Below are 14,128 nucleotides of genomic sequence, written 5' to 3' on the forward strand. Positions count from 1 at the left end.
AATATATTACAATCCTTTATTCAAAATTAATTCTACATTATGGTGTTTTTAAAAGTCATTGCTTTATTATTTCTGGTGTTTTAGAAGCTTGTTAAGAAAGTACATATCTCAATTGCATTACTTAATTACATATGCTTTTGGTTTTTGAATTATACAAGATTTACTATTGTTCAGCAGTACAAAATATTATTTTATAGTGCTTTGTAATTCACAACACTCTTTCATCCTTCCAACTACCTTTCTGAATCTGGCAGGTCAGGTACTATTAATCCCATTTTACGAAAAAGAGACCTGAGGTTCTGGGAGTGTCATAGAGATGGTCACATGTCTGGTATATAGCAGAACCTAGTCTCAACCCTTTATCTACTAATTTAAAATCAAAAATCCTTTCCACTATTCCGTGTCATCTCTGCTAGTTTGCCTATGAGACAACTCATACGTATGTGAGTATTTAAATAATTCTTTAAAATCTTTGGGTAGATAGTAGCCCATCTCAGGATAGGCAGAGAGAACAAGAATGTGAGACTTATTGCCTTACATTATTATTCATCGAACAATCTGCCTGCTAGGAGATTTATATTTCTAAATTGACCCAAGTTAATTTAAAAAACAATCTAAAGCATTGCTGAGTCATCTCTTTAATTATTATATGTTAAAGTAGTGTGATTTTAAGTAAAAAACAAAATAACTTTATCTTTTCCTTTTTAGTGACCCAAATCAACCAGTCCCTCAAGACACGAAATTCATTCATACCAAACCCAACCGTTTTGAAGAAGTAGCATGGACCAGATATTCCCAGAAAGACCAACTTTATCTCCATATTGGATTAAAACCAAGAGTTAAAGAACATTACAGAGCCAATAAGGTGAACCTCTGGTTGGAGTTGGTACCTCATCTGCATAATCTCAATGACATTTCTCAGTATACCTCTACAACAACTAAAGTGCCATCAACTGACATCACTTTCAGACCTACGAGAAAAAATTCTGTACCTGTCACGTCAGCCTTTCCCACTGCCAAGCAGGATGATCCCAAACAACAACCAAGTCCATTTTCAGTGGATCAAAGGGACTACTCAACAGAGCTGAGTGTCACTATTGCAGTTGGAGCATCACTGCTGTTTCTGAACATCTTGGCCTTTGCAGCCCTGTACTACAAAAAGGATAAGAGGAGACATGATGTTCACAGGAGATGCAGCCCTCAGCGCACTACTACCAATGATCTAACCCATGCACAAGAAGAAGAAATCATGTCCCTCCAAATGAAGCACACTGATTTGGATCATGAATGTGAGTCCATCCATCCACATGAGGTGGTTCTTCGGACCGCCTGTCCCCCAGATTACACACTAGCTATGAGGAGGTCACCTGATGATGTTCCCTTAATGACACCCAACACCATTACAATGATTCCCAACACCATACCAGGGATTCAGCCCTTACACACATTCAACACATTTACCGGAGGACAGAACAATACTCTGCCCCATCCCCATCCCCACCCCCATTCACATTCAACAACCAGGGTATAGCCAGATAACAGAAACAAACTATTTTTTTGGTGGATTGCAGTAAACGATTACTGAAGATTCCTTGGCTTTCAACCTACAAGACTTACTATTTAAATAAGGAGGAATGTTATGTGAATATACATATCAAGAACTTTGGGGGTTTTGAAAAAAATGAATTGTGTATATACAAATCAACTTTAAAAACAAATTTCAATTGCTTGAAGCAATTGTGCCGAATGATACTTTTTCATTCACATTCAAGAATTAATTTTTTGAAGATTTAAGTTACATAATGGAATTAGGCATGTGGAACACCAAACAGGAAAGAACTATGTCTGAAATATAAAAAATAAAAATAAAAAAACTATGAATATGCACAAGGGACACACCAATGGAATGTCAGATAATTTTCACCAGTTTTTATTTGGAGCCGTTTTATTGTGTAGACCATATTTACATATTTGGATAAGTACACAAAGCGTCAATGCTGTTAATGGCCTTAGCAAAGGCTCATGCTGAAATTTGCCAGTAAAACAAAGAAGTTTAAGGACTGGCAGGTACAACATTATCACATAAGTGCTGTCAGTATAAAGTTGTGGGGATAAAGGAAACTGGATATTTTTAGCACGATGTGCATGATAATTTATATGCTTGGTGGCTGTGCTGCTGATTAAGCCGTAATTAAAATTCTTCTCATCCCATTGGAGTTTTTAATAGAAGCTTCCTCCATCAATTGGCAGAACCTAAAGATTTTAAGGGGCAAAAGTAATTACAATAAAATAATTCACAGTAGTTTCAATATAGAAGGAATTAGTTATTAAAGGTATTTGAAGAAACTATAGGTATAGTGGTGAATACTCGCTGATATGAATCCCAGAAAAAAAAATTCCCTGTTTTCAATGTTCTTTTCATTCTCATCTAGATAATTTATAGAACTATAACCCTAATTGGACATGTGGTACAGGATCTATAAGTTGCTGTGGTTTTTTTTTGTTACTCTGTATTTTGTTCCTTTTGGTAAGGTGAAGTGTGTCCAAAGAGTTACTTGCAACAGTCTTTCATGATATGAGGATGCCCCAGTATTAACACTCTGATTATAGTTCTGAGTTCATTGATTTACTTATGCTGCATGACAAAACGTTTACTAATAACAATTCATTATAAAGTTATGTCCCTCTTTACATCACTTATCTTTCTCACTGAGGTTCATTCACTGGAATTTACTCACGCAATCTCAGTAGAGTGCAACGTAGATACAGAACCTAGGAGAGTCAACACCTGGAGGATTTTAGTCTTACACATACGTGTGATTTTAAATGAATATTCTCAGACCACAGGAAACTCTTCATCCCCCTGTTGTTTACCAGTAACAGTATATCACAGACCTTTCCAAATGTTTGTATATGTAATCAGATGTACATTTATATTTAAAAAAAATGAGATGGACTTAAAGAGCACATCCTGATAAATACTTTCTCTCTTACCTGTACTATATTTCTATTAGACTAAAGTTATGTGATTTTTTTTTTACATTTTTTCAGATGACTAGCAATTTTGATAGTTTATAAGATAATGCAAAGAACTTTCTCTGACAAACTAACTGCAGTAACAGAAACCTTTCTTTTCAGTTACTCTTTTTCAAGAATGAAAGATTATTATACAAAAAAAATTGTATACTACTTGATGGAACCAACTTTGTACATCTTGGCCATGTCACTGGTCATTGTGTGAAATAAAGATAATCTGGATAATGACTATTAGTCCAATGCTAAGAAACATGATCTTTGCTCATTAAAGAGCTAAAATGTTTATTGCTGTTTTGTCTTTCTTTTTTCTAAAAAAAAAAAAAAGAAAAGAAAAGAAAAAGAAAAAAAGGAAAAGAAAAACAAAGAAACATGACTGTCTCAAAGAGTAATTTTTCTAGATTAGACCAGTCGGGTTTTTGAAGACACATAGGTAACTTCCACAGAAAACACAAACATGTATTTAAAGGCAAGTCTCATCTAAGATGAAACTCATAAAACTTTAATGTTATGAATTTAAAAGCTCCAGAAATTCATGAAAAAAAGAAAGATTAGCTTTGTGTTGTTAAATATCTCTTAGGTACAGATGTTGTAGAAATAAAGTGTCAATTGTTTTCAGTTAGAAACATAAGTTCCACTTCTGGTCATCAAGGAAAGGGTCTATTGAAAAGAAATGTGCAATATTTCATGGAATACAAATAGCTAAGATCATAAAATGGGGGTGATTAAACTACCATAAAGTAATGAATAGAAAGTTGCCATGCTAAGAGAATGTAAACGTGCTGAGCAAGATATTAAACTGGCACTAAAAGATAAAAATCTATTTCAAGGAATTTATTTGATTATAATCCCCCTCCCAATTGTTATCTATCAATGAAATGTATGTATTCCTCCATAATTTAAAAAAAAAAAAAATCTCTGTTAGAAGCAAAAGTCTTCAAAATCCAGAGTGATCTACATGCAGTTTTTGACTGAGGTGGTTATGCTTTTAAACTGTGAACTGCCAGTGTACACAAATAGAAATAATTGTTTAGCATCTGAAGTATTGTTTAATTGGAACACTGTATTTTACTGTATTAATTAAACAAAACACTAGAACAGAATAGAAATGACAGCAAAATAAGATATGAATGAATACTTTTGTATGCATTGCTTCATTTGGCAAAACCAAACATTCTATTAAATATTGTGTTTTAACGATGGCCATATTTATAGCTATCTACCAATCTATTGCTCTGCATTTATCAATCTACCTATATATAGCATAACTGTCATCCTCTTTATATTAATTTAGGAAAATGATTTTGGAAAACAAAATATAGCCCTATTATTTTCTCTAAATTAGGGTAGAATAACTTTATGGAAGATAAAGCAGCCTAGGTTTAATAGCTGTTCACCAGTCACGTGATAAAGTCATTGTGAATGAGTGTTAGTTGCTACTTTTATAATTTCCAGTCTCTAGTTTTCTGAATGAAAAAGGATGTTCCACAATTACACAGAACATTAAGAACTGTTTTTAAAGCTGAAACATAATTTTTATATGCAAGGAAAATAAATACTGTTACTAAATTTTAGAAAGTATGTTGAAAATGTGTTTATTTAGATAATAATTTTCTTTGAAAAACAATGTAAGTAAAAAATTAAAATAATATTTTTGTCATTATTTGTTAATTCAGATTCTCCTGGCTCCGATTAAAAATTAGGCAAAGCTGCTTATAATTTATATAAAAATTACACTAAAGTGAACTTCATTTCATTGTTTTGCTGTTATATAAAATTTTTGCCAAATGTTTACCAACAGATTAATGTTTTAGAGTATGGGTTTAGAAAAATAAAAGTGACAGATTTCATAGTCTTAAATCTTTATTGAACATGTTGACTATAAACAGAATCTAATTGGCTACCACAGATATATAACAAAGTTTATTACTAACTTTATGCAAATTGGAAAATAATTTGCTAAAGCATTAAAAATATCCAATTTGGAGACATCTTGCTGGCAACTCAAAGCAGAAAATCTGAATATATATTATTTTATTCCTTATTTCAAATATAAAAGTTGACCAAAATGATGCTTTATTTCAGACTTCCTGATCTGTACATGAAAACAGCAACAACATTTTTAAAAAATTATCAACTATATGTAGCACTAAAAAGGAAAACAGATGGCACTAATTTTCTTACAGAAGTGAAGTGCTGAAACTAAATTGTTATATCTATAACAACAGTTTTTTCACCTCTTGGCACACTCATCCTGACACACATATTAATATCAAAAAAGGATACAAAGAATGTGAGAAATGTGTTCCAGCTTTAAAGACACTACCACATAGAAGTTACTGGGATTCTTTTCTTTAGCGAGTTTCACTGAAATACTTTCAAAGGGTGAAATGATGAACTGAATTCTTAAGAAGCTATCAAATATGGCAGCCTTTTGATGTTAGTAATTTTGTTTTCTTCTGTGTTATTGGTTCAAAGTACTGGCCTTTTCCTTCATTTCCAGTAATTAGTTGGTATAGACTATCACTTTTTAATGTGAATGGGAATTAGATAATTTGGTTATACTTGTGAAAACATGCTTCCAAACACATTCAATTAATGGGCACTTCCCTGCTGAGATTTTGTTATCATTCATTTAATTATCTTGTCAAGCTTTCCCGTTACGACAAATGTTTTAGCTTTCTGGTCAATAAACTAAGGGAATTTCTCCAGTAGCCTTATACCTCTCCTGCACTTGATCTGATAGCAACATACCCTTCAAATTGCCATCAGAAGTCTCTAAAGAAATTTCCTACTGATGTGAAACATTTGGTGACCAACTTGATTCTTTTTCATAAGCATTCTGATTTGACTTTATTCTGGCACTTTGCTGTATTTGTATGCAGGCCAGAAATCAATTCCATTTGATAAGGGTTGTGGAGAATGCAGACAGGAATAACCACGTGCAGGGCTTAAGTGCCTTTTCCTCCTGAGATTTTATTTATAAAACTTAGCTTTTTTTAAAATTTTCAGATTCTGATAATTCAATTTAAAGAGTACAATAGGAAGACTATATTATAAATTACCAATAAGACAAGTTTATTTAGACATTTTTATGTTTAATTTGATTTTTAAAATAATATCAGATGGATCTAAATGGCTTCTGGGAAAGATTGAGGTAAATTTTTGAAAGTGACAATTATATAGGCATCTGGCTTGATGGTACTTAAGAATAAAAATTTAAATCTCTAACAAACTTTAAAAATGTTCCAAATATTAAGTTTAATTTAAAAGAAGTCTGAAGCTATTAGAGATAATCATATAGTAGATAGGTATATATTTTTTTTCTAGTCAGCTGTTACATACACCACATAGTATATATACCCTATATACTATATGGTTTATATAACATTTATAATGACCCTTTCAGACCCATATACTTACAAATGACATTGTATAACTACCTACATATATATTAATGTGACTGAATTTAGTCCTCTATGGAAAGTCAAACCAAATTGCTAGCAGTTTTGAGTTGAAATGAATGATAACAATTAAAGCTTTTAAGAAATTGGTAAGGGTACAGTAACAAAAACTCAGCAGATAAATGTAAAACAGAGGGACCATTTTTGAATGCCATTTTCAGAGTTGACATCTAAACTAGATGGTGTGTTTAAAAGGATTTTAGTGGTTTTGATTCATCCTTTCTCTGCATTCATATCATTTAGCAAATTAATGGGACATATGTCACGGTTTTTGTGAAAAAGACCATTGGGTTGTCATGATTCAGTTTGTGTTTGGACATCTATGTCTTTCATTAAAAACATGTTTATTATCATGAATAAATATTACCATGTTTTCCAAGTTGTGTTGACTATTTTTAAACTCAGAAATAATTTCTTCTCTGTTTGCCTCACAGAAAAACATTACTAAGATAAGTGTTTTCTTACAAAAATCTTTGTATTGCTTACCCACACCTGACAGTTCTCACTTGATAGAAACAATGATATTTTTTGATCTTTTCACCTCTTGGTGAATGCAAGGCAAGAATTTAGAGAATAGATTTGGGAAGCTTGGACACAATTTTTCAGAAAAGAGAGAGGGAAAGTGGGAGAAGGAGAAAGAAAAGAATGGAAAAAAGGAGGAAGTGAGAGAGAAAAAAAGAAGAAAAACTTCTCAATTTTGAATTAATGACTTTTTGCATCCAAACAGTGTTTTAAATAGAGATGTGTGACAGTTTTTTAAAAAGAAGAGAAAAGGAATTTAAATAAATCTCTTTAAATCATAAATCTATTATTCTTAGAGAACAAAATTAATAATATCTAGGAAGATATCATAAATTTAATTCTTGATCCAAGTCTTGATCAAATCATGTCACCAGAAACAAATAAAAATAAAACCTATACTGAAATGTTTATGGTTCTATACTATCTAATCAGTAATGATCTTGGTAGGAAGACTGTGTGAAGTAAGATCATCTCTCATCTTTATATAGCCCAAGTTAAGAATACAGCAAAGAGGACATCATAGAATTTCCTCATACATAGCCTAAAGAAAAATGTTTCCAGTGGCTAAATAAAAGAATTAGCATTGCTTTACAAGTCTCTGTGGCCACATATGGCCATGGGCACCAAATAAATTAAACAGTTAAAAAACATATTCTAACAATTTCACTTTCCATAAACAGGTTTTGATGTTTTGTAAAATTTGATGTTGTTTGATATGATTACATTTTCACTAGTTTTATATTTCCTTATGGTTTGCAGGATGTTATTTCTGAGTTCAAAAAAAGTTTCAAATATACTCTGTGAATGTTCATGTGAGAATGCTCTAATTTGAAGTACTGTCTCAATTTTGGAGAGTTGATTGACTATCTAGTTAAAACATTTCTATCTCCCCTGAAAATACTCAACTTTGTTCTCAGAGCTGCCTTCCTCTGCACTACAGGAGATCTTCTTACCAGTTACTGTGGCTCCTATTTCCATGGCCTATCCTATTACTAGTTATGGCCTCTTCTCCAAGGAGGTAAAGTTGTGCTGAAAGTCTTAAAAGGGGATCTGACTAACTGGTGCCTTGGGAATTGGCTTCCTCTCTTCCTCAGGCAGGTTAGAAACTAGTGAACATCAATCAAGCAGTGAAAGAAATTAGTCATTTCTTCTTTCAACAAATGGTGTCTACTATGTGTCAGGCAACATAATGGGTATTAAACACGTGGCCAATTCTATGACTTACTAACATACAACCATTGTCAAGTTTGGAATAGGTTCAAACATTTGGACTGATTTAGACCACTTTCTATGCTATACTCTGTAGCAAATCATTGTACAATTCCTCGTTTTGTCTATTTTACATGTCTCAAAACAGTAAACACAAATCAACATTTCTTGAGTTCAAAAAAAATGTTAGTTGAATTCTATTGAGTCAGTTCACCAGTTAAGGTATTTGGCAGCCATCTTTCCAAATAATAAATACAGCCCTATCTGAAGTCATGCTACAGTATGCCAATTCAAATTTCATGGAATATGAAATTTCCAGCATAAATCTCATCTGATCCAGCCCCATAAGTGGTTCCTTAACCCTTTGCCACAACCTCAACATGTAATGGTGAAGTCTGCCATTGAACACTGCCATGGGTCTGAATTCTAAAACAGCTGGCTACATTTTGGACTATTTGAGATATCTTTTTATATTGATTTATTGCTCCATTGTTTTCTTTTTATGGTCATACAGTCTTCATCACCTGAATTGCTCTCAAATATTTAAAGATAGCTTTCATATCTTCCATGAGTTATTTTCTCCTCAAAGCAAAAAATCCCACTTGCAATACAAAATAGTGCAGTCTTTTCACAATTCTAATCACTGTTCTCCAAATTTGCTCCCAAGCCTAAGTTTCTTGGAAAGTTTAATGTCTAGGATTGACCATAATAAACACTTACGTATAGTTCATCACTGCCTAATAGAGTTCCACTATCAACTTCCTCATTACACAAGCTATATTTATTTTAATTTAACTTGCAATACTATTACATTCTTTGTTGGCCATAGCATACTGATAATTCAGATTGAGATGTACTTTCTACTAAAACTTTAAAAATTCTACATGCACTATTGTTAAGCAAATTCTGTCTTTCTACTGCCCTTGATCATTTGAGTTTTATTGTATGTTCAAGATATTAAACACTATTAAATTCTACCTCATTAGGTACAGCACTACAGCCTATGGAGACCTATCTATCCACCTCAGAGTAATGAAATCAACAAAGGTGATAAACTTCTATCTTCAACCAATCACTAACAAAAAAAATACCAGCAGAATCAGGTTGAGGATAAATCTCTGGAATAATAGTAATAGAGATAGTGTGTAAAGTACTGACAAAAGCAAAGGTGACAATTACTAAGCCCTTTTATGTTCCAGGTTCTGTATCGCACCCCACAACAAACTCCTACATACCACTCTCAAAATATCTTTAATACCTGTTGATGTGCTTATTCACTAATTCATTGTTTAAAAGATTATTATTAAGCATCTATTATGTATGTTACTGAGCTAGTTGTCAATGATAGAAAAGTGAATAAAATGTGGTCCCTGTTCTCACATTACTAGCAGTCAACTGATTACTCTTCCTCTCTTCTACACACACAGCACAAAATACGCTATCAGATACATTTGCAGGATATATTTTTTTCCATGTGAAATATTTGCCTGACATCATAGTCATCTTTAGTAAGAAAACTTGGATAATTACTCTAAACTTTACATTTGGGAACTTCTGGGTTCCCGGTGCGTTGTATTAAATGTTAGAAGATGTAGAAAAATCATTCTCACACCAATCACCTATCATAATTAAGATGTGGATTTAGGCCAGTCAAGTGTGGTCTTAAAGTGGGATTCCTTGTATGAAAAAGTAATACATACATAAGATAAAACAAAATATTTTAAAGTGAAAAGTAGACATCTCTTTTACTACAGATTCTAATCCCTTAGTCTTTTTCCCCAAAGACATTGACTATCACCAATTTGTATATAAATCTCTACAAATATGTCATTCATGTGTAAACGTGTAAAGGTGTATTTTCTGTGTATGTATGTGGGGGGCATTATATATATATTGATATATATACACACACACATATATTCACATATATATATACACACATACATACATATTCTTTTTTAAAATTTATCTGGAAATGTTCCATGTGAGGACACTATATGTCAGCTCTAAGGACAAAACAGAAGAAAATAAAAATAAGTTTCAAATTTCTCCTTACATTCAAGGCTATTCTAATCAAAATTTCAACACTGTTTGTTTACACACTTTAGGTGAGTAAGGGTCAGGAATAGCCAAGATTATTTTGAATCGAACGAATAAGCAGCAAATACTTTGTCTACCATATTTCATTATTTACTATAAAACTATTGTAATCAAAAGAGTGTTACATCAGTTCAGAGACAGACCAGTGTAGGATAACAGTGAACCCATAAACAGATCTATGAAGAAAGAGGAACATGGCATATAAAGGGAAATACAAATCAAGAGAAAGGAGAGATGCCTCAGCTAACAATGGCTATCCCTACCCATAGAGAAAACATCCCTATGTCATACTACACACAAAAATCAATCCCAGACAAATTAAAAATATAAACATAAAAGCACATTTTAAATGTTTCAGAATGCATAGGAAAACATTGTCATGTCCTTGAAGTAGGGAAGAATTTATTAACAAGACATAAAACAACATAAACAATAAAGAAAAAGAATAACAAGTTAAAATTAAACTGTCAAAACATCAGATAACAAGATTTTTAAAAAACTGATGATAAGCACATATTGAAAGTAAGTATTTGCAACACATATCAGCAATGAAAGATTAATTAATATGAGTGGATAGAAAATTCCTGTAGTTTAAATAAGGAAAGGACAAATTCACAAGGAAAATAGAGCTGATTAAATACTGGGAATAAAAGACATGTGTGTTTTTTTCCCTGTTGTTAATTTCCACAAAATGTAAGGAGAGGACTAAAAAATATATAAACTTATCAGAACAAAAAGGAATAGAAAAAGAGATAGCAGGTAAGAAATTCTAATAAGTTTTTGAGAGATAGAAATTAGATAAACTGAAAACATTAAGAATATAATACAACCTATGAAATAACAACATAAGTCAGAATTAGAAAAGTTAAGAGATGCTTTAATATAACTCAAGAAAGAATTATAAATAAAAGAAAAAATAATTTTTAAAATCAAGACTAAATTAAAAGAAATGCAGACCAAAGAATGCTTTAAGAGACAGAAAAATATTCAAAAAGAAATAGGAATAAATAGTAAACAGTCGAAAAAATCTAAAAAGTTTCAAAAAGGAAGGAATGGAGGATGTGAGCTGAGAGGGAGAGGAAGGGAGAAATAAGAAAAAATCAAGCATAAGTGATATGAAGATAGAAAAAGGAGATTCAATATACATGTATATGAAACCTTCAAAAAAGAAAACCAAAACAAGGAGAACACAACAAATACAATGAAAGCTATATTCAAAGACACTTTTACAATACAACAGAAAAAGATTTGTTGTCACATTTTCAAAAAGCACACTGAATATCTGCAATAACTGATCAAAAATGACCAACATCAAGACATATGTTAACAAGATTATTGACTATCAAAGAAATAATACAAGCATTCACATCTAGCTAAAATCACCAAATCTCTTAAAATGAAGACTCTTTTGTTATATAATTAGATCATCATCAGACTTCAGAAACAATGCTTTATACCAGTAAAAATTAAAGTAACATGCGAAAGATAAGAAGTTAGAATGTAAGCAAGTTATTTTTATATTCAGTCATAAACTAACTTTCCTACAAGTACGAAGGGCATGGACAAACTGTTACTGGCATTCAAGAACTTAGGGAATACTGTTACCATGAACACCTCCTGAGAAGTTTACCAGAAAAAGACCTGTAGACAAACAGAAGGGTGACATAAGGACTGATAATGGGCACTAAATACCAGAGAGCTAAGACTAAATGAGGGCTATATGGTGGAGTACAGGGTAAGCTGGTTGCATGCTCTGACAATGAAGACACAGTACAGCTATAAGAAATATAAAGATAATACAAAAATCATGGGTAAAAATTTTCATTATGTTCAATAATCATATTTACAGTGGTAGCAGTGCTCTTGCTACTCTGAAACTGCTTTCTGTGTAACAGAATATAGCAGAGGGATATTGTGATATGCTAATTCTATCAACTGCACTGTCTTTGAGAACCAGCACTCTTAATGTGGAAGAAAGGATATTCTGAATCAGAGTAGAAGAGGTTAAGTAAAAACCCATCTTGTGGTTTCAATTTTAAAGTGCAACTGTCAGAATGAACACGTTAAAAAATGTTATGCAAACTATGATCAAGCCAGTAGCAATGAGTATCCCTAAGGACCAGATTGTGGTCTTAAAAGAACATTTCCTACTTTAAAAAATTCACCACGCACACAAACACACATAGAAAGAGAGGTCTGGGGAACAAACTGTAGAAGGTGAACCTGGAATATCTTGTCAAAGACTTCTAGGAATATATCTAAAGGACATCGGAACCAATACAAAGATGATCTCACTATCTAAAGATAAGACAATTTGAACATCAATAAGGATAATTTCAATTAATTGAAAACAAATCGAGTTTAAATTCTAAAGTGAATAATAATTAAAAAGAAAACATCTACCACCTATGGCAGATAACTGGAAAATAATTCATTGTTTTGAAAACTCATAAGTAAAAAGAACAGTTAAATATTTTGTCCTGCCATTCCTCCACCAACTGTACATCAAGGTAGCCAAATGGTAGATGAGAATTCACTCTTCGTAGAAGTATCTCAGCTAACAAAAGAAGGGAATTATTGTATTAGAATTTCAGTTGTCACTTGTTTTATTGCTTCCAATAAATCAGTGGATCTAGGTATTAAACATCACAAAATTAGAAATAATGAGTCAGTCATCATGTGCCTCCTGGATAGATATACACAAGATTACCTTTGAAAAGGCTTGCAGTCAAAACCAAACCTGTATATGATGAAGTCTCTAGGTTCAACTGTCAGAAAATATATAGGTTCAGGAAGTACATCAAAGAAGCATGCTAAATTATACCATAGATATGAAATCAGACAATTCACACTATTTAAAATTTTCCCAATTAAATTTTCTTGTTTCCTCAGTAAATAAATTGAAAAAAAAAATACAGAGAAAATACGTAGATTTTTAAAAACTTGCAAATACTTTTAAAACAATTTCTGCTTCAGGAAGTACGACTCGGTGATAAAATTATAAAGGACAGCAAGATGCAGTAATCTAAAATAGTGTTGATTGATAACAAAGGAAATAAGCTGTGATTGAGATGGTCCATGTGGAGGGATTTTTTTTGCAGTGGCTTGCAAAGTGCTATTTCTTAATCTGGGTGTTTTTTACCTGAGCATTTTCCTTATGATGATGTTTTAAACCAAACATTTATTTCATGATGTTTTTCTGTACCTGGATTATATTTTACAATAAAATAAATAGGATTGTAATAAAATAAATAATACATGAAAATGTTTCGGACTTAAAGAACATGAGTTTACTAATTGAAAGGGCCTACAAACTGCCCCGTATAATGGATGGAAAAACCACCCGTGAAAGCACACCATCACAAAATGTCACGGCATCAGAAAAAAGGAAAAATTTCAAAGCTTCCTCAGAGGAACAAAAGGAATTCTCAATGTCGGCTCTGGAAGCTAGAAGACATTGCATAATATTTTCAAGAAAGAATTATGATCAATATATAGAATTTTATATTCAAACAAAATGTAAGTTCACTGTATCAGTCCACAAAGGCATACATTCAGGGGAGAGAGGAAATAAAAAACCAGGATCACTGCTCAGGAGACTGGAGAACAGCTCAGAGTATGAAGCTGGGGAGTTGTAGAAAGAATATCTATACAACAAAATTAAAACTGACATGTTTCATCAGTGAAAAAAGTGTTATTTGTATAGATTTTACATTTTTTTTGTTAAATTTGGAAAGAATGTAGAAACTACACCACAAAATCAAAATTATTAATGCAGAGAAAAACAGAAAGTACTACAA

General features: G+C 32.1%; 1 protein-coding gene across 31 annotated transcripts in view; it reads left to right on the top strand.

Annotated features, from left to right (window-relative positions):
- The window catches only part of NLGN1 (neuroligin 1), a 916,720-nt gene extending 902,998 nt beyond the window's left edge, over positions 1-13,722 (top strand). For 20 of the 31 annotated variants that reach the window (XM_045385080.3, XM_074031418.1, XM_045385077.3 and 17 more), the window contains one exon: positions 709-3,319. In XM_045385080.3, coding sequence (XP_045241015.2) covers positions 709-1,531 — 823 coding nt within the window. In that variant the 3' untranslated portion in view covers positions 1,532-3,319. Of the gene's footprint in view, positions 1-708 lie in introns of all 31 variants that reach the window. The other 11 variants (XM_005546411.5, XM_045385085.3, XM_045385087.3 and 8 more) reach the window with 1 other exon arrangement.
- The last annotated feature ends 406 nt before the right edge of the window (positions 13,723-14,128 follow it).

Source organism: Macaca fascicularis, chromosome 2, assembly GCF_037993035.2.
Source record: "Macaca fascicularis isolate 582-1 chromosome 2, T2T-MFA8v1.1".
In the NCBI taxonomy this organism is placed as follows: Eukaryota; Metazoa; Chordata; class Mammalia; order Primates; family Cercopithecidae; genus Macaca; species Macaca fascicularis.